The 26,378-nt window shown below is 39.4% G+C and overlaps 1 protein-coding gene across 3 annotated transcripts in view; it reads left to right on the forward strand.

The window, feature by feature from the left end:
• Window positions 1-26,378, forward strand: part of nphp4 (nephronophthisis 4) — a 433,219-nt gene that overhangs the window by 354,631 nt on the left and 52,210 nt on the right. For 2 of the 3 annotated variants that reach the window (XM_072244772.1, XM_072244774.1), the window contains 5 exons: window positions 2,628-2,808; window positions 14,749-14,877; window positions 17,522-17,727; window positions 19,970-20,196; window positions 23,263-23,452. In XM_072244772.1, coding sequence (XP_072100873.1) covers window positions 2,628-2,808; window positions 14,749-14,877; window positions 17,522-17,727; window positions 19,970-20,196; window positions 23,263-23,452 — 933 coding nt within the window. The remainder of the gene's footprint in view (window positions 1-2,627; window positions 2,809-14,748; window positions 14,878-17,521; window positions 17,728-19,969; window positions 20,197-23,262; window positions 23,453-26,378) is intronic. The other variant, XM_072244773.1, reaches the window with a different exon arrangement.

Raw genomic sequence — 26,378 nt, forward strand, 5'->3', positions numbered from 1 at the left:
TATTGACCACAACACACTGTGAGGTGTCCTGAGGTGAGATTGGTGGCAAAGGAATGCAAGTCTTTCTTTCTTTTTCAAAACTTTGTAATATATTTAAGAAATTATTAAAACAGAGATTAAGAAGTAGCTATTAGAAATGTGAAATAAAACAGAAAATGCCGTGAACTCTCAACAGGTGAGGAAGCACCTCTAGAGAACAAAACAATGAATGTTAATATGCAAATTTTTAAAAGAAAATATCTGATGATGTCAGCTAAAACTTTGATATGACCATTCTGTCATTTTTATTCATTTTTGGGATAAATGCATTGGAATTCATGGAAGGAATTCATTTGTAGATCTGATAGAAGTTTATAAGATTATTAGAGGCATAGATAGACAGCCATTATCTTTATTTCCAGGGTCAAAATGAATAATTAGTTTGATACAACACTGTGAACCAAAGAGCTTGCTCCTGTGTTGTACTGTTTCAAGTTCTGTGTTCTTGAATTTAATATTAGTCTGAATATTGTGCTTAAAAATAATAGCAAGTTTATCAACAGTACAAAAAATTGAAGGGAAAATCAGTTAGCCACCTTCAAAACTGCACGTATAAAACTGAAATCCTGAAGTCAACACCGAGCTGCTCTGTGAATCTTGAGGCTTCTTTGCAGTGCATTGTCATTCAAGGGCTCAGTGTTGAAACCAAGGAAGTGTTTGAGTTTGCAGCACCTATTCATTAAATATCTACTGAACGTCAGAAAAATGGAGGACGGCCTTTCAATGGTCTGACTATGACGATTTGGGGCAGAGAGAAAATATAAATTTGGAGGGGGGTTCAGCTCTGATTTAGCAAAATTCAGTATAAGCATCAGTAAAATTACTTTTTGCTGTGTTTGTTCATTTTCGCCCTGATACCTCATCCTGCTCTGTCCACCTCAGCAAATCTACAGCAGAAATGCTTCTCTGTGTTTTTGCTACCTCATTCTACTGTCTGCAAATTAGAAGTCATCCAAAACTTGGCTGTCCATGTTCAGAATTGTATCATCCTGTTCACTTATCATGATGTTCTTGCACTGGTTCTGGTTAAGTAGCACTTTATTTGTAAAGATTTCATCCTTGTCATAGAGACAGATAGCTTGAAAATCAGCCCACTGAGCTTGTAGCAATCATCAATTACCTATTTATTCCAATCCATTTTGTTTTTCATCCCATCAGATTATACCACTCATTTTACATACTCAGGTTAATTGACTTAAAATGTACCGGCACACACTTCTGTTGGATGTAGGAGGAAACAAGTACTCCTGGGGTCACAGGGAGACATAACTGACAGCATTGTAGGCTTGGATTGATCCGAAGGACTGTGAGACAGGAGATCTATTAGCTGTAACACTGTGTCACTCTTCCTTTCAAAGTTCAATGTTATTTTAAATCAATCTCTTCTGTCAACTCCTCCAGTCCTATATCAGCAGTGAACTCATTCCCAGATTTAATTGCTGCACCATTAGTTTCAGCTGCTAAACTTCCAAACTCTGGAATAACAGCTGTAAATCTCTTTACCTCTACACTTCTTCATCCTGGTTAGGGCACACCCTAATATCTCTTTACATGGGTTGGCATTATTATTTTGTGTTCACATTAAGGTGCTGCAAAAATGAAATTGGTGTATGTTCTGGGTTAAAAGAAAAAAGGTGAGATTGAAGCTGGAGGGGAGGGACAATTCAGAAAGGCGCTTCAGACCGATAGGAAGAATTGTGAGTGAAAGCCTAATGAATGGGCACAGGGTTTTGCTAAACATTGATACAGATATATTGAAGCCAACAGTATTTTATTTTTAGCTTATTGAAACCTCCTAGTGGTTTGCATTGCTGTTCTAACTTTCACTTTCTGGTTCAGACTTGCACTGACTGGCCACTTCATTGGGTACTCTATACATCTGTTCATAAATGCAGATATCTAATGTACCACTAACTCAGTGCACAAAAGCAAGCAGACATGGTCAAGACTGAACATCAGAATTGGGAAAAAAGTGATCTAAGTGTCTCTGACTGAGGAATGATTGTTGATGCCAGACGGGGTGCTTTGAGTATCTCAGAAACTGCTGATCTCCTGGGATATTCATCCATAACAGTCTCTAGACCTTACAGAGAATGGTCCAAAAAACAAAAAAAGTAGCATCCAGTGAATGACATTTCTGTGGGCAGAAACACCTTGTTAATGAGAAAGATCAGAGGAGAACAGTCAGGCTGGTTCAAGCTGACAAGAAGGGCAACATTAACTCAAGTAACCATGTGTTAGAACAGTAATGGGCTGAAGCAGCAGAAGGTACATAATAAAGAGACTACTGAGTGTATCTAAGCATATTATGAATAATTCAGTCTAATTGGTTTAGTAAAGGCTATATCATCTGCTCTGTACATATGTTCCAGATTGAAATGTGCTTCTAATAACTGAGAGTTCTATTGGTAAGCCCCTGAGAAGTTTTGTGAGATGAGCAAGTGGTGCTGTTCATTAGTCACTGACTGCAAAGTACAAGTTGAAATGCTTGTAGGTTCATTTAAGCTCCCATTGCATATGTTTAGTGCATAAATTGAGGTTTTATATACTTGGATATATTAGGATAACGATGAATCTTATTGTTGCAGTATTTGCTACGTCATGGTCTCGCTGCAGTCCAGGTGTCTCATGAGCTGGACGTCATAAGTACAGACTATGCCCCAGATGTACCTATGTCCCTGTCTGATTTTACAAACCATGGTGCTGTTAAACCTTACGGAGTGACAACAGTAACAAAAGGAAAACTACATCTGCGCCTTGGAAATGTTGGTGAGTGAGCTCACAGCCTGACATTGTTGCCAATCTGGTTTTGTGATAGAGTTTAGAAACAAAAAGTAAACAAGTAACCCAAAACTAAAAATTATACGTTCGAAGATCACACAACTGTATCAGGTTAAATCCTATCACTTTTACTCCTCTCAAGGGAGGAAATAACAGGATTAGCACTTAAGGGCAACACACTAAGCCCTCTCCATGACTGTGTCACCACCCACAGCTCCAATCTGTTAATTAAATTTGCGGCCAATACTACATTGATTGGCCTTATCTCAAATAATAGCAAGGCAGCCTACAGAGAAGTCATCACCCTGACACAAAGGTGTCAAGAGAACAACCTCTCCATCAATTTCACAAAAACAAAGGAGCTGGTTGTGGACTACAGGAGGAATGGAGACAGGCTAACCCCTATTGACATCAATGGATCTGGGGTTGAGAAGGTGAACAGCTTTAAGTTCCTCGGCATACACATCACCAAGGATCTCACGTGGTCTGTACATACTGGCTGCGTGGTGAAAAAAACAGCGCTTCTTTCACCTCTCACGATTGAAGAAGTTTGGCATGAGTTTCCAAATCCTAAGGATTTTCTACAGAGGCACAATTGAGAGCATCCCGACTGGCTGCATCACTGCCTGGTATGGGAACTGTAATTCCCTCAATCGCAGGACTTTGCAGAGAGTGGTGCGGACAGCCCTGCACATTTGGAGGTGTGAACTTCCCACTATTCAGGACATTTACAGAGACAGGTGAGTAAAAAAGACCCGAAGGATCACTGGGGGTCTGAGTCACCCCAACCACAAACTGTTCCAGATGCTACCATCTAGGAATCGGTATCAGAACATTAAAGCCTGGACCAACAGGCTTCGGGACAGCTTCTTCCACCAGGCTATCAGACTGATTGACATATACTTATACTTTATACTTTATTGTCGCCAAACAATTGGTACTAGAACGTACAATCACCACAGTGATATTTGATTCTGCGCTTCACACTCCCTAGATTACAAATAATAAATACTTAAAATATTAAAAATAGTTAAAATTAGTAAATATTAAAATATTATATTATAAATCATAAATAGAAAATAGGAAAATGGAAAGTAAGGTAGTGCAAAAAAACCGAGAGGCAGGTCCGTATATTTGGAGGGTACAGCCCAGATCCGGGTCAGGCTGATTTGAGTGTACTCTATATTACATTGACTCTCTATTTATTATAAATTATTATAAATTACTATGATTGCAAATAGCACATTTAGATGGAGATGTAACGTAAAGATTTTTACTCCTCATGTATGTGAAGGATGTAAGAAATAAAGTCAATTCATTCAGTTCATTCATTCATTCATTCATATCTATTAATGTCTTCCTCACAATTTACATTCCCATCTACCTTCTTTCACATTAACCTACTTGGAAAAATTATATTATCTCCACATGGTCTTTAATAACAGGAAAATGTATGGAGGAAATTTTAAATGAATGTTTTGCATCTGCATTTACTTGGGAGGCTAACTCAGGGTCTATAGAACTGAAGCATAAGAGGAGTGAGGTCATGGTCTATATCCAGATTACAGAAGAGGAGGCATTTGCTATCTTCAGGCAAGTTAGTGTTGATAATTTCATAGAGCCTGTCAAGGTCTCCCATAGGACCTGGTGGGAGGCTTGTGTAAAAATTGCAGGAGCCCTGGTAATTAAAACTTCTTTAGCCACTGGTGAGATGCCAGAGGACTGAAAGACAGCAATTCTTGTTCTGTTGCTTAAGAAAGGCTCTAAGAATAAATTCGGAAATTACAGGCCGGTGAGCCTCTTGCCAGGCGCAGGTTAATTATTAGAAAGTTTCTAAGGGACAGGATATATATGCATTTGGATAGACAGAGCCTGATTGGGGATAGTCAATATGGCTTTGTGTGTTACAGGTCATATCTAATCAATCTTACAGAGTTTTTTGAGAAGTTTGTGGGAGGATTGATGAAGGAAAGGCAATGGATGTTGTCTACATGTACTTTTGGAAGGCCGTTGACAAAGTCCCACATGGGAGGCTAGTCTAGAAGGTGAAGTCGCTTGGCATTCACGATGAAGTAATAAATCGGATTCAGGATTGGCTTAGCGGGAGAAACCAGAGAGTGGTATTAAATGGTTCAAGTTCAAGTTTATTGTCATTCATCCATACACATGTATACCGCCAAATGAGGCAACTTTGGTCTGGACCAAGGTGCACAACACAGTATATATAACTCACACACATAAAATAATATTACCACAAATAAATTAATGAATAATGTGCATATGTAGTACAAGTTAAAAAGTAAACAGTATTACGTTATTGGTGGCAGAGTGTTCAGTAGTCTTATGGCCTGGGGGAAGAAGCTGTTTCCCTTTCTAACAGTTCTTGTCCTCATGCTACGGTGCTATCTGCCTAGTGGTAGTGGGTCAAAGAGGTTGTTGGACAGATGGGAGGAATCACTGATAATGCTAACAGCTCTGTGAACATGGTTTTCCTGAGAAATATCTCTAATGGGTAGAAGAGAAGCCTGATGATCCTCTCAGCAGTCCTCGCAATCCTTTGTAGGGACTTTTGGTCAGATGTCTGGTGGTTTCTGCACCAGATGGTGATGCAGGTGGTCAGGGCACTCTTCATGGTGCTCCAGTAAAAATTGGTTACAATGGTTGGGGGGGGGGGGGTGGAGAGTCTCACTTGCCTCAGTGTCCTCAGGAAGTGGAAATGTTGCTGTGCTTTCTTGACCAAAGAGTTGATGCTGAAGGGCCAGGTGAAATCAACCATTATGTGTACTCCCGGAAACTTGGTGCTCCTAATCTTTCCACAGAGGAGCCATGTGAAGAATGGTTAGCCTGCACCTTCCTAAGATCCACTATCATCTCTTTGGTCTTATCTATGTTGAGACAGAAGTTACAGAAGCTGTTGTGCTTGTAACATTCTACCAACTGTTTTACCTCCTCTCTGTATGCCATTTCGTCATTGTGTTAATGAGGATAATTACTGTTGTGTCATCACTGAACTTCATGACTTGGTTTGAACTGGATTTAGCAATGTCATCATGCCTCAGCAGTGGACTGATAACACACCACTGGGGAGTGCCGGTGCTCAGCACGATGGAGCTAGAGATATTTCTGCCAACACTGACTGACTACGATCTTTCTGTCAAGAAGTCCGGGATCCAGTTATAGAGAGATGTTGAGACCCAGTGAGGACAGCTTACCCACCAACTTCTGAAGTATGATAGTATGATGATCTCTGACTGGAGGCCTGTGCAGGGATTGATGCTGGGTCCATTGATGTTTGTCATCCGTATTAATTTTTTAGATGATGTGATTAACGGCAAATTTTCAGATGACACCAAGATTGGGGGCATAGTGGACAGTGACGAAGGCTATCAAAACTGGCACTGTGGTCTGGATAATCTTTAAAAATGGGGTGAAAAATGGCGGATGGAATTTAATATAGATAAGTGTGAGGTGTTGCACTTTGAGAGGACAAGCTAAGGTAGGACTCGCACAGTGAAAAGTAGGACATTGAGGAGTGCGGTACAATAGAGATCTGGAATTACAGATCTATTATTCCTTAAAAGTGGTGAACAGGTAGATAGCATTATAGAGAGAGCTTTTGGCTCATTGACCTTATAAATCAGAGCATTGAACACAGAAGTCAGGATGTTATGTTGCAGTTGTACAAGGTGTTGGTGAGGCAGAATTTAGAGTACTGAGTGCAGTTCTGGACACCCACCTAGAGGAAAGATATCCATAAGCTTGAAAGAGTGCAGAGAAAATTTATACGATTTTGCCAAGACTTGAGGACCTGAGTATAGGGCAAGGATAAGTGGGTTCAGACTTTATCCCCCAGTGCGTAGGAGATTAAGAGGATATCTTACAGAGGTATACAAAGTTATGACGGGTAAAGATAGAGTAAATACCTACAAGTTCTTTCCCCTAAGTGTGGCTGAGATTAGAACTAGAGGTCATAGATTTAAGGTGAAAGGTAAATTATTTAAGGGACCTTGAGGGGGATGCTGAGAGTGTGGAATGAGTTCCCAGCCGATGTGGTGGATGTGGGTTCAATTGCAGCATTTAAAAGAAGCTTGGACAGCTGCAATGATGAGAGGGGTATGGAGAGTTGTTGTCCAGGTGTGTATAGATGGGACTACTTACAAAATAAGTTGGCACAGACTAAATGGGCCAAAGAGCCTGCTTCTGTGCGGAAGTTCTCTATGACTTTAAATAGGCACTTTGGCCCTCTGAATTCACACTTATTAGTAACTACCCACTTATACTAATCCAATTTTATTCTTCCCACATTTTCTTCAGCTGTACATTTCCCCAGATTCTACCACCTACCAACACACTAGGGGGCAAGTATAAAGGCAGTTAACCTGCCAGCTTGTACTTCTTTTGGATGTGGGGGGAAACTGATGCAGTCATAGGAAAAATGTGAACTCCACACCAATAGTACTGGAGGTCAGGACTGAACCTGGGTCTCTGGTACTATGAGGCAGCAGCTTTACCATCTGCAGCACTGGGCCACCAATTGAAGACTCTGGACTGATCCCACTGTTATTAGGAAAATTCTTTTTTGAAGATATCTGACTTAATCTCTTTGTATGTCCATTTATGGTTTGCCAAATAGAGCATATCGGCTCACAAGGAACAGCTTGCTATTTTGTCTTCTCCATTTTCTTTCTGCCAAAAACTGTTAAGGAAATGTCACCTGGAGGCATCCTTATCTCTACTGCTATTGAGCAAGTGAAAGCAAAATTGTCATAGTGCTGTAATTTAATTTTTCTTTTCCACCTGAGGTGCTTGACATTCAAGGACTAGTTATTGTGAAGCATTGAAAGAAGTCTGGAGGTCGGGCACATTCTGAGCTATGAATAGTTCAAGATGAGGAATAACCTGAACTGAGGGAATCAAATTCAAATTTTCTCCAGTGATTAATGAGCTATTCTGTGTTGAACAATTGCGTTCTTACACAAGTGCCAATAAAAATAGTAGAAAACCCTTAGCCCCTTTACTGCCTACTAGGCGGGTCGCAAATGTCCTTTGATTGGGGCTGGGTGTCAGACAAACAGCCTGACTGACCTATATGTGATCCCAGTCCCAGCAAAGTGGTTGTTAGCTGCCTCCAACATTTTGGGCATTTTACATCAGAGATATCCACCTACTGTGAATGAATAAATAAAGAAAAACAGTGAGCTGAAGTATCCTTTAGTGAGCTTTGAGTCTATCCTAGTGTGACTGATGAAATTCAGTTCTCTCTACCAGCATGAAATATAATTTTTAAAGCATAGAACAGTACAGTGCAGGAGGAACAGGCTCTTCAGTCTGTTCCTGTACACTCTGTGCTGACCATTATGCCAAATTCAACTAATCCCTTGTAGCTGTGTCTGATCCATATTCTACAATTCCTGCTTATTCATATGCCTGTCTAAAAGCCTCTTAATCCACTATCATATCTGCTTACACTACAAACGGGTGTAGTGTCAGAAAAACTTCCCCTCTTACCTCAAAGCTATGCCCTCCAGTATTCAACATCTCCACTCTGGGGATAAAAGATCCTAGCTATTTACCCTATCTATACCCGTCATAATTTTATAAGCTTTTATAGGGTCTCCCCGTGGCCTCTGATGCTCCAGAGTAAGCAATCCAGGTCTGTCCAACCTCTCCTTCTAGCTAATACCATTTAATCCAGGCAGCATCCTCTTTAAGGTCTTCACATCCTTCCTGTAAAAGACAACTAGAAATGCACACAATATTGAAGTGTGGCTTAACCAAAGTTGTTATACAACTGCAAAATGACTTCCTGACTCATGCAGTATGCCCAATTGACAAAGGCAAGCACACCATATGCTATATTTACCATTCCATCTACCTGCGTTGCTACTTTCAATGAGGTATGGACTTGGACCACAGTAACCCTCTGTATATTAGCTGTTAAGGATCCTGCCATTAACTGTATACTTTTCACTTCCATTTGACCTCCCAAAGTGTAACATCTTGCATTTGCCTGTATTAAACTCTGTCTGCTATTTCCCCACGCATAACTGTAACTGGTTTGTACCTTATTGTATCCTTTAGTAACATTCATCACTGTCCACAACTCCACAATTTTTGTGCCTTCTGCAAACTCAATAACCCACCCATTTACATTTTTGTGCGAGTTATTTATATATATCACAAACAATGGAGGTCTCAGCAGTGATGTTTGTGGAACACCGTTCGTCACAGACCTCCATCTGGAATAACACCGTTTCACCATTATTCTCTTTCTTTTATGGGCAAACCAATTCTGAATCCAAACTGCAATTCACTGTGAATCTCACGCATCTTAATCTTCATGATAAACTTACCGTGAGGGACCTTGTCAAACACCTTTTGCATGTATGACAATCTTTAAACAGATGTAGTATGTCATCAAAATAGAATTTTCACAGGAGGTCATAACGTGTAAAAAAAGGAAAGGAAAATGAAATTGAGACACAAGAGACTACTACAATCTGGAGCAATAAATAAACTTCTTAAGAAACCCAGTAGGTTGGACAGCATCTATCAGCAAAGTGATGGTGGAAATTTTGCGTCGAAACCTTGCATCAGTAATGACATACCTGACTTGAAACAGTATACTGTATATATTCACATAATAAGCATATCCTATTTTGTGCTTTGTGTAATTTATACAGTAATTTATATTTGTTCCTAAAGTATTTTGTCAACTATAATTGAAGCAAGCATTCTGGTTATAGAGCTGGTACAATCGGATGTGAATAAGAACTTAATTCCCTTCCCTGTCGCTGCTAATGATCTTTACAGAGAAGGCATGGTGATGACTGTGCTTCACGCAGATGAACTGAGAGTCAACATCCCTTAATGTAGTGTCAGAATTACTGCTGGCAATTATCATTACTTATTAATAATAATTACCCAGGATGCTGTTGAGATGAATAAGTATCTGCTGGATATACTCTAGAATTGATACAATGCCAAAAGGAATTGGAGACTGAGGAAGAAGATAAAGGAAAGAGGCAAGTCTGAGATAGATGTATTAAATAACTTGAGGATATGAGTGAAAAATTAAATGTCAGCTGTAAATATTTATAGAAAAGTTTATTTAATTTTAATCTTAATTTGGAGATGCAGCACATGGATCCCATGCCACCCAATTACACCCATGTGACCAATTATCCTAATAACCCATAATTCTTTGGAATCTGGTGGGAAACCGGAGCACTCAAAGGAAACCCACATGGTTGGGGGAGAACGTACAAATGCCTTATAGACAGTGGTGGGAATTTGACCCTGGACACTGTCACTGTAAAGTGATGCACTAACCTCTACACTATCATACACCCCACTTGTTTTAAATTTTGGAGCTGTCAAAGCAGAAAATTTATTTTGTTGAAATGTTTATGAATTAGCTGCTGTATGATTTTGAGACTATAATATCTGAACACAAATTAATGTATTTACCTACAGATATACATAAACATCAGGTACTTTGCAATTGTGTAATTTGAATTCTAGTTAAATCTGCTTCAATGACTGTACCAAACAGAACTGCCCAACAACCAAATTAAATTCTCATGGATGACTGATCCTTCAATCAGAAAAATGTCATTATGGGAAGGAATTATGTTCTTGTGTTAGTAATTGGAAGACTGGCTGAACCATGCTTCAATCAGGAAAACAGAGCTTTATGCTCATTTGAATGTTATTGTTCTGCTGGTGGTACTTCAGGAGAGGTTTCATGAGAAAAATTTTCAGGGACTCTAGGAATATTGCTGTGAGAGGAATGTGGAATCAGAAATGATTCTTTGACTTCTGGAAACAGATGTAAATAATTATCAGTATTGAAATATAAAAACCTAGAAATTAGGAGGAGTTGGCCTTTGGACTCTATAATCATCAGACTCCTGAACCAATCATCTAGATTCACTGCTCTCCTCCTGCTTTCTCCCTATATCCCTTGATATTTTAAGCATTATAGGTATATCCAGCCCCTTGATTTAATTTAATTTAATGATTTGGCTTCAATTTTATTTCTGTTGAAGAGAATTCCACAATTTCATCAAACTCTGGGTGAAGATATTTCTCTAAGTATCCTTCAGCCATGATCACCTGAATATTTCCCTACTTCTCTATCCAATGCTATCACAACTTGACCCTCTTATTACGAACTCTTTGAAAGTGGTGTCACAGGTAGATAGGGTCATAAAGACAGCTTTTGGCACATTGATCTTCAATATTCAATGGTTCCATTTAATAAATCAGAGTTTTTAGTACAGGAGTTGGATAATGTGCTGAAGTTGTATATGCCATTGGTGAGGCTAAATTTGGAGTATTGTGTGTAGTTCTCATCATCTACGTACAGGAAATAATACCAATAAGATTGAATGAGTATAGAGAAAGATTGCAAGCATGTTGCCGGGACTTAAGGACCTTTAATCCAATGATCAAAATACTTTAGTATGCATTTGACTTTGCTGTTGATGTTTTCCGTATACTTTACTATTTCATGTCTACAGAACTACAGCATTTTCCCCATAATTTTGCCTTCTCCCCCTCCTCTTTAAATAGTGTGATAATATGCTGAAAGAGCTGATCCAAAATCAAAAGAGTGCATCCACTATTTTTAACATCACTTATTTGTACTCTGATATATTGACTGATGATCAGTATTCTAAAGCTGGACTGAATAAGTTTTGCCTCTTTAGAATTTATGCTAAATCAGGAACTTGTAGGTCAAGCCCAGATTGGGATATATCAACTCAAAATCTAAGCAGACAGATCAGAGCAACACCAAAGAAGTGCAGAATTTCCAGCGTTGTTTTCAGGTGAGATTTTGAATTTATAATAGAAAAATAGAACATAAAAACCTTACAACACAATACAGGCCCTTTGGCCCACAATGCTGTACTGAACATGTGCTTACTTTAGAAATTACCTAGAGTTACCTATAGCCCTCTACTTTTCTAAGCTCATGTACCTATCCAAGAGTCTCGTAAAATACCCTGTTGTATCCACTCGTAATCTCAAGAATATTTAAGGGATCCTGTGACACAGCTGGAGGAAGTGGAGGAGGTTTACGACTAGTGTCCCAGACATTAGTGATTCACTTGACTAAAATCATTTGGTCATGAACACATTCTGTGCATGTGTCCTTGCTGTGACTGCAGTCTAATCTATATTACATCAATCTCAGAATAATTTTGTTCCCTGTAGAGTACTTGAGGTTGTAAAAGATATATAAATCATTGAGCTGGAGCTAGTGTTATGTTCTATCTTGCATTTATACTATTGTTGATCTAGTGTGACAATGCTTGAGGGCTGCAATGTAAAACTGAATACCTGGAAATTTACCTATTTCCATAATTTTTGATGTGGAATTGTATTAGATGGCACTGATGATTATTCTTAGATCAATTAGTGACTGTTGGGAAATTGGCATGGACACATTTTCCGTTGGTGTGGTTGATATTTGCTTGGTGTTCGTGTGTAGCTCTTGATGCCATCTGGTGTATGTCAGCTTCTTCTGGATTTACTGACTGAAATTAGCTATTACAGATGCAACCCACAATCTGTGGTTATATCTCATAGTAAAATGTAGAGCAGACAGAAGTTATACATATTATATGTAAGTGGGCTGATTAGTAAGTTCACAGATGACCCAAGAACTGACGTGGTTGTGAATAGTGAGGAAGATTGTCAAAAGGATACATTTGGAGTTCAATCTGGATCAGTGTGAGGTGTTGCTTCTTGTGAAGGTAAAAGTAAGAGAAAAGTTTACAGTAAATGGCAGGATCCTTAAGTTCCTTAATATACAGGGGGATCTTGGAGTGCAAGTCCACATCTTTCTGTAAGTGAATAGGATGGGAAAGAAAGTGCATGGCAGGCCGAGTATGAAAATCAAGTTGCAGCTGCATAAAACTTTAGTTAGGCCATGTTTGAAGTATTGTGTGCATTACACAAAGATGTGGGGCTTTGGAGAGGGGGACAGAAGAGGTTCAGAAGGATGTTGCCTGGATTAGAGTGAATGATCTACAGCACTGTGCAAAAGTGTTATGCACATATATATAGCTAGGGTACCTAAGACTTTTGCACAGTACTTTATTTATCAAGATGGAGTGGGGAATGGCAAAGGTGGAGTGCCATACCAGGCACTGATGAAACCAGTCAAAAGTTTTCCACTGTACATCTGTTGAAATTTGCTAGAGTCTTTGGTGACATACCAAACCTGCTCAAACTCCTAATGAAGTATAGCTGCTGGTGTGCCTTCTTCGTGATTCTTCATGATTATTGGCCCAAGATAGATCCTCTGAGATGATGACACCCAGGACCTTGAAGCTGCTCACCCTTTCCTCTGCTGACTCCTCAATGATGACTTGTCTGTGTTCTTCTGACTTTCCCTTCATGAACTTCACAATCAATTCCTTGGTCTTACTGATGTTCAGGGCAATGTTGCTGCAACCCCACTCAGACAGCCAATCTGTCTCAATCCTGTACGCTTCCTCACTACCATCTGAGATTCTGCCAACAACAGTTATGTCATCGCCAAATTTATAGATGGCAATTTGAGCTGTGCCTAGCCACACAGTCATGAGTATAGAGAAAGTAGAGCATCTGTGTTAATTGTCAGCAAGGAGGAGATGTTATTACTGATCTGCACTGACTGGTGTCCCAGTGAGGGAATCAAGGATCCAATTGCAGTGGGTAGTACAGTGGCTCAGGTTTTGAAGCTTGTTGATTAGTACTGAGGGAATGATGGTGTTGATAAACAATAGATTGATATAGGTATTACTTTGTCTAGGTGGTCCAAGGCCAAGTGGAGAGGCAGTAAGATTGCATCCACTGTAGACGTGTTGTGGCAGTAGGCAAATCGTAGCAGCTCAAGGACCTCGTTCAGTCAGGCAGGACTTAATTCAATCCATGACCAACATATCAAAGCACCTCATGCCCGCTTCGCCGCCGCTGCTACTGTGTGGTAACCAGAATCGCCGGAGCTGAAGGCCACAAGATCCTCGGCTTTGCGTCTTTCAGCGGCCGGGGAGAGGTTGAAGGCGCACGGCAGAGGATGACGCTCGGGAGGCCGTAGCAGAGAGGCTGGTCGGAAGCTCGACGTTTTCGGATGGATGGACTCAGTGTCGGCTGTGGTTGGCTGCTTCCAAGGTATCGGCAAGTTGACGGTGCCTGGAGGTTTATGGCAGGGAGTTTCTCCCTTTTGCCACCTGCTATCGGGGACTTGGGAGTCAATGGACTCGGGACTTTGAGACTTTTTTTTTACTGTGCCCATGGTCTGTTCTTCATCAAATTATGGTATTGCTTTGCACTGCTGTAACTATATGTTATAATTATGTGCTTCTGTCAGTGTTAGTCTTTGGTCTGTCCTGTTTTCTGTGATATCACTCCAGAGAAACATTGTATCATTTCTTAATGCATGTATGCATTTCTAAATGACAATGAAAGAGGTCTGAGTGTTCTCATTATCTAATCCCAGTAAATGTGAGTGCTTTTAGGTGTCAGTTGTTGAGGCAGCTCACCCTGCTCTTTGTGTCCATTGGATGATTTTAAATCAGGTAGGACCCTCTAACTACAGCAGTGAGAGTTTGAAGTTTTCGACTGCAGTCCAGGGCATTATAGAGGTCCTGTTAGTTGTCGGATACAAATCTATTAATTCTTATTTTTATAATGGCTGCTTGATACTGAAAGGATTGCAATCAATTTATTTTCATTGATTAAATGTTTGACTGGTAATATTTTGATCGATGTGCACAATGCTTCATTAAGTTAAAGTTACAACTTAAGTGTTAGTGGAGGAGATTTCATTGAAAGGAATGCAGTTTTTAAATAAATAAGCATTTCAAAGAGCATCTGAAAAGACTACAGTGCTTCTTATATCAACACAGTGAAGTTATAACTTTGTCTTCATAGGTCACCAGAGTAAGCCGAGAGAGAAGAGTTCCTTGCCTTTCCTTCAGTCAAAGGTCATTTCTGCCCATAATGAGATCAGTGGGTTTTCTGGAGGGAGTTTGTCTACTGTGAATGTGAAAAGACTAACTGGTAAATCACTGATCAAGTATTGCTCAACATGTTTATATCATCCCTTTGTGTAAGCACAAGACACTTAATGATACATGTACAGTGTAAGTGCACTTTTACACAGGCACTTGTGTAGATATTCTGTATAGTATACAGAATACATTTTATTCATATATAGCACTAATAATGTATGTAATGAAATAATACTCAGTTCCTGTATTTTTTGAGTTCTCTATTAAATTCTGGAAATCTATCCATATATTCACTCTTCTGTTTGCTTGCTACAGAGATACATCTTCAAAAATCTGTTAAGGCTTCATGATGTTGAATTCATTCAAGTTATAATATTTATGAAACATTTCCAGTTGTTTACTTCAAAGGTACTTGGCACAACCAACACTTTTTATGCATCTGTTGTTGAGTCCTTTCAATTTTATGATTCAAATTTATTTTATTTGGCTCCTTGTACCCACACCACTGTGCCACTTAATAAAATCATGATTGCTTTATAGCCTGGCACAACTCTCCTGCAAGAACCATATCCCTTGATTCTTTAATATCCAAAAATCTTTCTGTCCCTGTCTTGAAAATATTCAGCACCTACGCCTCCATGGCCCACTTGGGTAAAGAGTTCCACATATTCACTCCCTTCCAAATGAAGAGATTTTTTTCCCATCTCTGTCCTGAATGGCTTACCATCTCTTTTTAGATCATCACTGTACATTTTGAGTAAATTGTATATCCTGTACTGGATAGTTATTTTTATCCAAATATGTAGGCGTATAATTATTCACCAAGGGCACAGCTTTATTTCAAATACAGAGGAAATTCTATGTCCTACATCTGTAGCAGAATACTACCACCATCACTGTTGTCTTTCAGAAACAACACACGAAGCTTCAATTATAATGAGTTGCTTTGAAGTGCTATGAATGTGGAGTTACATTAACTTCGTAAACAAATGTGGCAGCCATCTTTCACACAGAAAGGTTGCATGACAAAGCAGAAAGATGAATGATCAACTCATCTGACTGGACCCTGCTTCTTCAAAAGCTGCTGTCGAATTTCTCATGTCTCCCTGACACATAATCAAAACTTTAATCACTGTGTGTCTTCAGCATATTGGTATCAAGAAACATTTACATTCACTACCTTTATATTCATCTTTCACAAAATCACATGCACTTTTTAGTTTAAATAGCATGCCTCTTTCCTCCTAAACACATACTCTCTTTTCACACCATACTTACGCAATATGATGTAGGCTGTAAATATGTAGGATCTGAATGTTTAGATTTTCAAGAGGAAGATTTATAATATAATCTGACAGTGCCAATCCTACAATGGAAACTTTGCCTTTGTGAATAGTATACAGATAAAAGAGATATAATGCTCTATGAGGTTTCATTATCTCTTCAGCTAATCTATCCAACATGTAGGTATTTCCCAGATAAACTGCTGGACTTCCCCACACCTGAGTGTAACAACTACTTTTACGTTGGATTTTCTTAGACCTTTCCATACCATTGCTGGAACTTAAAAAGGATCATCATTAAGTTCATGTGTGTTTGCAGTCAATGCTCACAGAAGAAAATTTAACAAAATATGTAGTCTTTTAGAAACTATAACAATTTTCCCTAATAAGGATCATTTCCCTCTTTTTCATAGTATCAGAAGCTTTGACCATTGAAACACTGAGCTATCTAATTAGTTCCACTGAAAGGTACATAGTAAAAGGAATGAAAAGCAAAAGACTACATTTGCTGAAAGTCTGAATAGTACTGGAAATACTTAGTTCCTCCAACAACACCTGTGGAAAGAGAAATAGAATTAACATTTTTGATCAAAACCTCTGTCAGAACTGTGAAAGAGATCAAACAAGCTTATTTAAGTTAAAGAGAGAGTGGTAAAGGATGGGTAGTGTAAAGGGAATATCTATGATAGGGCAAGGCCAGTGGCTGTGTGGATTACCTGTGGATAAAATTATCTGGTTAATGAGTTAATGATGGAAGTTAGAGCAAGAGAACAGGAGAGAATATTAGTAAAAGAATTTAAAACTCCATCAGGGTTATTACAGATTTACAGATGCTGCCTGGGTTTCCAGCATTTTCAGTTTATATTTAGCATAAAGAGAGTAGCACTTTTGCTCTTGTGAGATCAAGGTTAATATGTAACCTAACCACATTTACCTTGTATTGTAATGTACCACTTAATATTTTTAGTTATTGCAAAGCCATTCATTTCAGAATTATAACTAACAATTAAAATAGCATCAATAGTAATTTGTGAAAGATAATTTCTATTACTCTTTTTCTGAAAACCTAGTTCTAATTTTTAGACTGCATGATCCTATCCCAGATTCTCCGACCAATATATTTTTTATCTGCCTTAATATCTGAAAACATCACGCAAAGTAGCTCTTAATCTTCTAATTGACAGGGAATAGAGCCCAATCATCATCCTGTTAAATCTACCTATGTACTCCAGTACATCTTTTGGTCCTTCCTCATAGTCTTAAAGTCATTTTTTTCCAAATCCATTTTTCAAGTTGCTGTTCAATTTGCTTAAGTCATCCTTTCAGTTACCAAAACATGACAGACCACTGTGTTATAAGGAAGTCACCTTCATGCCTCTCTTCAGTCTGTTATTATGTACATTTTTTCAGCTAACAATACACACAGAGCACAGCGTTTGGTGGACCAGGATAGTGAGCTGGCCTCAGTCCTTTTTTCAAGAGCAAGAGTTGATAGTTATGGGCAGAAGCAATTGGACAGTGAGGCAGAGGTTATTCGCAGAAGGAAGCTGAACCGGATGATGTCTGTTCGACAGCTTGAGTCTGGCACGCATCTTCATTCAAAGAGCCATATTTTGGTAAGATACATAGAGTTAAGAATTCCCATCAAAATAATTTTTGATATTCAAAACAATATCTTGAAATTATGTAAAAACAAATAAAAGATAAAATGAATCAGGATTAAATGCTTATTGAATGTACAAACATTGTAGAAAAATATTCCATAATCCAGCATTAATGATGGGAGGCAGTATCCTGGGATATTTGAGGCTGGATATTTAGATATTCACATCCATTCTCAGAAGGTACTCCTGGATTTTGTAGTAATAATCATGGCAATACCAGTGGTATTCACTATGTGAACTTGATGGTAATTTCTAGATTTCTGTGCTTGTTTCGATTGAATCTAAAATACTGAAGTTGTCTCCAATTCAATGCACCTTCTGAGGCCATGCTAATGATAAGAACATAAGAAATAGGAGCAGTAGGCCATCTAACCCATCGAGCCTGCTTCTGCCAATAAGACCATGGCTGATCTGACCATGGACTCATCTCCACCTACCTGCCTTTTCCCCATAACATTTAATTCCCCTGCTATGCAAAAAATATATCCAACCTTGTCTTAAATATATTTACTGAGGTGGCCTCCATTGCTTCATTGGGCAGAGAATTCCACAGATTCATCACTCTGGAAAAAGCAGTTCCTCCTCATCTCCATCCTAAATCTACTCCCCCGAATCTTGAGGCTATGTCCCTAGTTCTAGTCTCACCTACCAGTGGAAACAACTTTCCTGCCTGTATCTTATCTTTCCCTTACATAATTTTATATGTTTCTATAAGATTTCCTCTCATTCTTCTGAATTCCAATGAGTACAGTCCCAGGCGACTCAATCTCTCCTCATAGTATAACCCCCTCATCTCTGGAATCAACCTGGTGGACCTCCTCTGCACTGCCTCCAAAGCCAGTATATCCTTCCTCAAGTTGGGATGACCAGAAATGCACGCAGTACTCCAGGTGCAGCCTCACCAATACCCTGTACAGTTGCAGCATAGCCTTCCTCCTCTTAAATTCAATCCTTCTAGCAATAAAGGCCAACGTTCCATTTGCCTCCTTGAGAGCCTGCTGCACTTGCAAACCAACCTTTTGTGATTCATTCACAAGCATCCCAAGTCCCTCTGCACAGCAGCATGCTGCAATTTTTTTTACCATTTAGATAATAATCTGCTCTTTTATTTTTCCTTCTGAAGTGGATGACCTCGCATTTACCAACATTGTACTCCATCTGCCAGACCCTTACCCACTCACTTAACCTATCTATATCTGTCTGCAGATTCTCCGTATCTTCCGCATAATTTGCTTTTCCACTCAATTTAGTATCATCAGCAAACTTAGATACACTACACTTGGTCCCCTTTCGTTGACAGTTGCAGGCCCAACACCAACCCCTGTGGCACACCACTCACTACTGATTGCCATCCAGAGTAACACCCATATACAGTATCCCAACTCTCTGCTTTCTATCTCTATCCGTGTCACTAACATGTCACATGTTAACCAATCCTCTATCCATGCTAGTCCATCACCCCCAACTCTATGCATCCTTATGATGTCAGTGATATTCAAATCAGGACGGAGATAATCATGACACTTCATACTTGGGTTAATTGCTGTAAATCTCATTACAATTTAAGCGCAGCTGAAGATTTAGAGGCAAGTCTGAGGAGGTGCAATTTATAAAAAAGATGTAAGACAATAAATATCTGGCAGTAATAACACTTAGGGGATTGACTTAAATAGCATGTTAATGTAAAAAATATATTTTATGATCTATTTAACAGACTTCTGATTTTAGAAATTTAAAAAATTGTTTTAAATTAATTGTTAATTTAAAGGATTGTATTAACAAAAACTTTGGATGTTAATTTCAAGATATATCTTAAATCTCTTAAAGATATTTTTGAAATCTACCCAATGACTTACTAATTTAGATATTACGTTTTAAATCTATGTTAAGACATTTTTTTAATTACCCTTATGAATTTAACTTCTTATCTATATATCAGTGGTGCTACACAAGGCTTTAGTTACAAACAAGAAGCTTACTGGGCGACAAAATGAGGAACTTGTACAGTACGTGGTGGTGGGAGAGGTGGAGTGTGCCATTTCACCTGCAGTGACTTAGAATTCACCCTAAATTCCCCAGAGTCCTGCTAACTTTTATGCATTGCTGGAGACTCTGAATTAAATTCAGAAAGCTCCAGGGGTTCCAAACAATCTGTAGTCAGTTATTCTGATCAATAATTTGTGTTCTGTTTCAGGCAAAGCGAGAAGAACGGATTCAGCATGAACGAGATCTACTGCTCATAGAAGCGTATCGTGAGCAAACTAAAGCAGAGGCAATCAGCAAGATGTTATCTCAGGCCATTACCACACAGTTCACATTGTACTCCACACTTGGGAATGCAGAGTTTTTTGAATTTACTCTGAAAAATCCTTACAATGTTCAACACACTGTAACAATTGAATGTGAACATCCAGAACTCAGGTATGCTGCTCTTCAGACAACACCATGAAGCCTGGGTTCCAATATCTACCTACTGTAAAAATAATGGTTTAATTAGAACCTAGCTTTTTACTGTTGGCCCCTAGCAAGCTTGCTTTGTGAAAGCTATTTACTGTAATTTTCTGAAATGAGGATTAAAGTTGGATGTAGAATTGGGGAGATTTAACTTTTTTGTTCAAAAGGTCATATCTAGTGATTATTCATCTGTGAAAAATGTGCCTAAGTATATCATTTGGATAGTGTCCCTCAACTAAAAGAAGAATATTTTCTGCTCAGGTTATTGCAGATTGCTGGGTTAGAATTTCATTGTTCTTTTCAGCCTTTGATCCTTTCCATCCTTTTTTTAAGTCTTCAGCAAATGGGTACTCACAAATGTCTCACACAGTAGACGGGGAAAATATCTACTTCAGGCTTCATCAGATGTCTGTCTTTTCTTGGGTATGAGATTGGAATTTGAATTGGTTTATTATTGTCACAAATACCAAGTTACAGTGAAAAGCTCGATCTATTTATACACTTAACCCTGGAACATCTGGACAGCAAAAATACATACATCAGGTTGTTCTTTATCGACTACAATTCAGCAATCAATGCTATCGTTCCCTTAAACCTAATCAATAAGCTCCAAGACCTTGGCCTCAATCTTCCTTTTTCCATTGGAGCTTCGATTTCCTCACTTGCTGACCCCATTCAGTTCAGATTGGCAACTATATCTTCTCCATAATCTCCATTAGCACAGGTGCACCTCAAGGCTGTGTGCTTAGCCCCCTGCTCTGCTCTCTTTATACTTAGGACTGTGAGGCTAAGCATGCTCCAGTGTCAAATTTAAGCTTGCTGATAACACCCCTGCTTTTGGCTGAATCAAACATGATTACAAATCAGCATATAGGAGAGAGAGATTGAAAACGTGGCTGAGTTATGCCACAACAATCTCTCACTCACAGTCAGTAAGATCAAGTAGCTGATTATTGACCAGGAAGAGGAAACTGGAGGTCCATGAGCCAGTTCTCATCAGGGTATCAAAGGTGGGGAGCATCAACAACTTTAAATTCCTCTGTGTTACCATTTCAGAGAATCTGTCCAGGACCCACCACATTAGTGCAATTACGAAGTAGCACTTCTACTTCATTAGACATTTGCGAAGATTCAGTATGTCATCCAATACTTTGACACACTTCTATAGGTATGGGGTGGAGAGTATATTGACTGGTTGCATTACAGGCTGATATGGAAACACCAATGTCCTTGAACGGAAAATTCCACAAAAAGTAATGGATATGGCACAGTCTATCATTGTATAGGTAAAGCCCTCCCCACCATTGAGCACAGCTACATGGGGCAATGTCACAGGATAGCAGCATCCATCATCAGGGACCCCCAACCCTCAGGTAATGCTCTTCTCTCACCGCTGCCATCAGGAAGGTACAGGAGCCCCAGGGCACACAACACCAGGTTCAAGAACAGTTATTACCCCTCAAACATCAGGCTTTTGAACCAGTGGGGATAACTTAATTTCACTATACTTGCCCCATCACTGTTCCCACAGCCAATGGATTCACTTTCATCTGATGTTCTCGATATTTGTAGCTTATTTATTATTATTTGTGTTTTCTCTTTTGTATTTGCACAGTTTTGTTGTCTTTTGTACATTGGTCATTTGTCCACCCTGTTGGCTGTGATCTTTCATTGATTCTATTTTGGTTCTTGGATTTACTGAGTGATTGAGCGAGGTCTCCGTCAGTCAAGGTCAACCATGGCGTAAAATCCCAGCTGTCTAGGTATACCAGCCCGGGCAGTACGATATGGAGAACAAGCTGTTGTCCATGTAGCAAGCTCCATCTCTCCATATATCCTGTGAATCCAAAGGAGCGGCAAAGACCGATACAGTTTGGTACCAGCAGCGTTGCAGGAGTTGCCAGTCAGTGTTGAAAATGTAGGACTGCCTTAGGGACTCCAGCTCTGCATTTTTCCCTCGGAGTTTACTCCTGAAGCCTTCCCCATGTTTTGGTATAGCTTCAAGGTAGTGGAGGTTTGAGATCAGTGTTTTCCTTCTCCTAGATGAGCTCCCAACCACAGCTGACAAGCCCCCATCTGCCCAAAGTGAGGCGCCAGTAACCTGCCTTTGCCCTGAGTATGCTTGCAAGAAAGCGAATTCTAGGGTTCTGTATGGTGACAGATATATACTTGGATAATAAATAGACTTTTTTTGAAATCAATCCACAGTGCATTGCAGTACAAGGTAAATAATAACCATGCAGAATAAGTTATAACAGCTATAGGAAAAGTGCAGTGCAGCTAAGATAATAAGATGCAAGATGATTATGTGGTGGATTATGAAGTAATGAGTCCATCTTATCGTATGAGGAAATCGTTTAATAGTCGTATTACAGCAAGGTAGAAGCTGTCTGTGAGCTTGGTGGTATGTGCTTTTAGTCTTTTGTATCTTCTGCTTGATGGAAGAGGGAATAAGAGAGAATGTCTAAGGTGGGAGGGGTCTTTGATTGTGTTGACTGCTTTATGGAATATTGTAAAAATATAAGAGTTATCCACTTTGAGAATTAAAAAGGAATACTGCAGTATTTTTAATGGTGAGAGTAGGGAAGGTGTTGGAGTTCAAAGAGAGTTGGATGTCGTTGAATACAAATCACTGAAGTTAATGCACAGACACAGAAAGGGGATTTCATTGCAGCAAGTGAAATGAAGAGAGGGAAGGTTCAGAGATGATGTGGTTACATTGAACAGAATCAGGAGACACAATCTTAAAAAAGGTGTACAGAATAGAACTAAGTAGAAATTGTACACGGAAGGTAGTGAATCTTTGGAGTTCTAACCCCAGGAGGGCTGTGGAGGTTCAGGAAGGCTGTGGAGGTTCAGTTAGTAAGAATATTCATTTCAGAGCTTAATACAGATTTTTATATGAAGGGAAGGTATGGGATTAGTGGAAGAAAGAAGCACTGAGGTAAAGGACCAGCCAAGATATCACTTGAGTGCGGAATGGCTAATATTGGTTCTTTTTATTAAATTGTTCTATTCTTGCATTGTTTCAAGTGTCATTGTGAACAGCAGAGAATGGAAGTACTTCAAGAACCTCAGCAAAGTATTGACTCCATTGGAAGAGGACATGTTCCATGTTGACGGAGGCGTGCAGTACCCAAAAATCTACCTGCGACCCAAAGAGACTGTGTATATCCCATTTAAATTTCAGACCTTCAGTGCTGACCATTCTGTTCCCCCACAGGTACAACTTAACCTTTTTTTGACATCTGGCATTTTTTTTTTGAATTTTGATTCCTTTATTTTGGCTTAATTCTATTTTTATTAAGTTCAAAGTTAATATCAAGTAAGGACACAGCCTACTATTGATTCACTCTGTCTAGTTCAACTACTTGTCTGTGTTGAAATTGCAGAAATCAATGGTTGCATTAGAAATACTATAATAAATTGAAAATAGATTTTGAGGCTCTCAGAGTCCACCATGGATGTTGCGTCCTAGCTGTCTACGTGATATGCAAGCCAGGGCAGTGTGATATGAGAGTAAGCTGTTATCCATGCAGCAGGTTCCCCCTCTCCATGCAGCTGATGAATCCAAAGACTGATGCAATTTGGTATCAGTGACGTCAGAGGAGTTGCCAGTCAGCGTTGAACTCAATGTAGGACTGCTCTAAGGACTCCAGCTCCAGATTTTTCCCGGTGTTTACTCCCGAAGCCTTTCCCATGAGTGGCTATAGCCACCAGGCAGCAGAGGTTTGAGCTCAGAGTTCTCTTTCTCATAGATCAGCTGCCCACCATGGCTGACGAGCCCCATTTGCCTGAAGTGAGTGGTTTTAAGGTGCCAGTAAATGCTTCCACCGGGCTTAGTAGTGAAAGACAGGAGTTGGACTTGGCTGTCAGAGGCTATTTGAGACACACGCCATTGGGAGCATTTCAGTAGCGGGAACTTACCCCAATACTTCCCCTGCTATGATCACTTTAAGGAACCAAGGACCTTAAGAATTTAAATGTATAAGATCCCCATCAGAGTACACTGGACAGCAATTTCTTTGGAAAGCACGGCTTCCTCAGAATATTTCTTTTTGATTATGATAGACCGCTTGAAGCTGAACACAAATATAATTTTAGACTACTTGTATCATGTAGGAATTTGGAGAAACAAAAAATTAACTTTTACTGAATATAATGCGTTTAATTGCATAATGGTGCTGAAGCTTTGCAGTAGCTCAACTAAGCTAAAAATGTTTTGTAAATGATTTTCGTTTCTACTTAGCGCCTGAGGCTTCTAACTTAAATGTCCAACAATAATCAGTCAGCATTGATGGATTCCAGTTGCCATGATACCATTTCTCCATGTCCTCAATGTCTTGGTGAAACCTTTCACCATGCTCGTCACTGACAGTGCCAAGATTTGCGGGGAAGAAGACTAAATTGGAATGCAGAAAATGAATCTTTAGTAACATGTTGCATTTCATGGTTTTGTGTGTTTGAAGCATTTTGTCAACCAGTTGCATGTATTTGGTGCTCTATAGTTGCCAAGAAAAGATTCAATGACACCCTTGGCTGCCTTCCATGAGATTTTCTCCAGTCCCACTAAAAGCTCTACGAATTGCCTGTCGTTGATGACCTATTTGTGACTTGTGGAACAATGAAAATGCCTTCCTTAATCTTGGCATCAGTTGTTCTGATTCGAATGATGAATTGAAATAGCAAATATAGGTGATTTCAAAAGAATGGTGCATGATAGGGAAATTGCATAGTGATTTTCATGATCAACAGCCAAAAATCCTAAGATATACCCGAAAGTATTCAGGAAGCAAAATCTTTTTTGTCCAGTGGTATCAAAACATCTTGAAACAGTTAACTCAATAAATAATTTCAAAGTTTAGTAATTAATGAAATGTTGGAAATTAAATTACCAAAGTATCAGAGTATGGATGAGTGTAGTTTTATTGTTTCCAATCATGCTTATTTTACTGAAATCTCTGCTGGGTAGTATGTATTTGTATCAGGATGTTGGGTAATATCAGAATCTAACTTAGTTCTGCTGTACTCGTAAACAACAGGAATTCTGCAGATGCTGGAAATTCAAGCAACACACATCAAAGTTGCTGGTGAACGCAGCAGGCCAGGCAGCATCTCTAGGAAGAGGTGCAGTCGACGTTTCAGGCCGAGACCCCCTTGTCTTTCTTCCCGGACCTCCTGTCCCGTGATCCTCTCGTATCCCTTTTGCCAATCACCTGTCCAGCTCTTGGCTCCATCCCTCCCCCTCCTGTCTTCTCCCATCATTTCGGATCTCCCCCTCCCCCTCCCCCTCCCCCTCCCCCTTTCAAATCTCTTACTCACTCTTCCTTCAGTTAGTCCTGACGAAGGGTCTCAGCCTGAAACGTCGACTGTACCTCTTCCTACAGATGCTGCCTGGCCTGCTGCGTTCACCAGCAACTTTGATGTCTGCTGTACTCGTGACTGAATTTCAAGGCACAGTGCGCTGAATGCTAAAAGGTGGGGTGGGTGGTGGAAGGAGGGATGGAAAAGTGTGAGAAGATCAGTAGTACTGTTTTTCTATTTAATGAGCTACCTTATTGACTGGAGTTTGCAGTTAGTGTCCAGCTGCCACCAAATCCAGATGTTGTAGGGTTTATCTTACTAGTCCATAGGCCTTGAATGGAAAAGGAAAAGCCCTATCCCCAAACCTCCTCAACAAAAAAAAAATCTTTATCTTTTCCGCTTGACAAGGTAATCTAGTTTTCTGCATCTGTTTTGAAATTTAGAAGTATTATAAACTAATAAACATGAAATAAAGAAGTAAAATCCTCTAAACATTTTGAAAAATCAACTGAGGGTAATTTGAAACAAGTTTAATAAGAAATACAAATAATTTTAAAAGATTTTTTGCCTTCAATCTGTCTTGCTCCAGTGAGGAAGTGCAGTCTCCATTGAAGCAATGGTCTGCAGATCCTGGACAAGTTCTAACATGATTTTTTTTGGATCCCAGGAGACTGAGGAAAGATTAAATTGAGAGGGCCTATTTTCTGCAGGAAAGAAGTCAAGGACTAAAGAGCCATGGATTTATATTTATTAATTAATTAATTAGAGGAATTTTGAGCAAAAAACATTTGACTCAAGTGGTCAGGGCTTGGAATTTACTATCTGTAAATATGGTGAAGGAATGG

This window comes from Mobula birostris, chromosome 27 (assembly GCF_030028105.1).
Source record: "Mobula birostris isolate sMobBir1 chromosome 27, sMobBir1.hap1, whole genome shotgun sequence".
Classification (NCBI taxonomy): Eukaryota; Metazoa; Chordata; class Chondrichthyes; order Myliobatiformes; family Myliobatidae; genus Mobula; species Mobula birostris.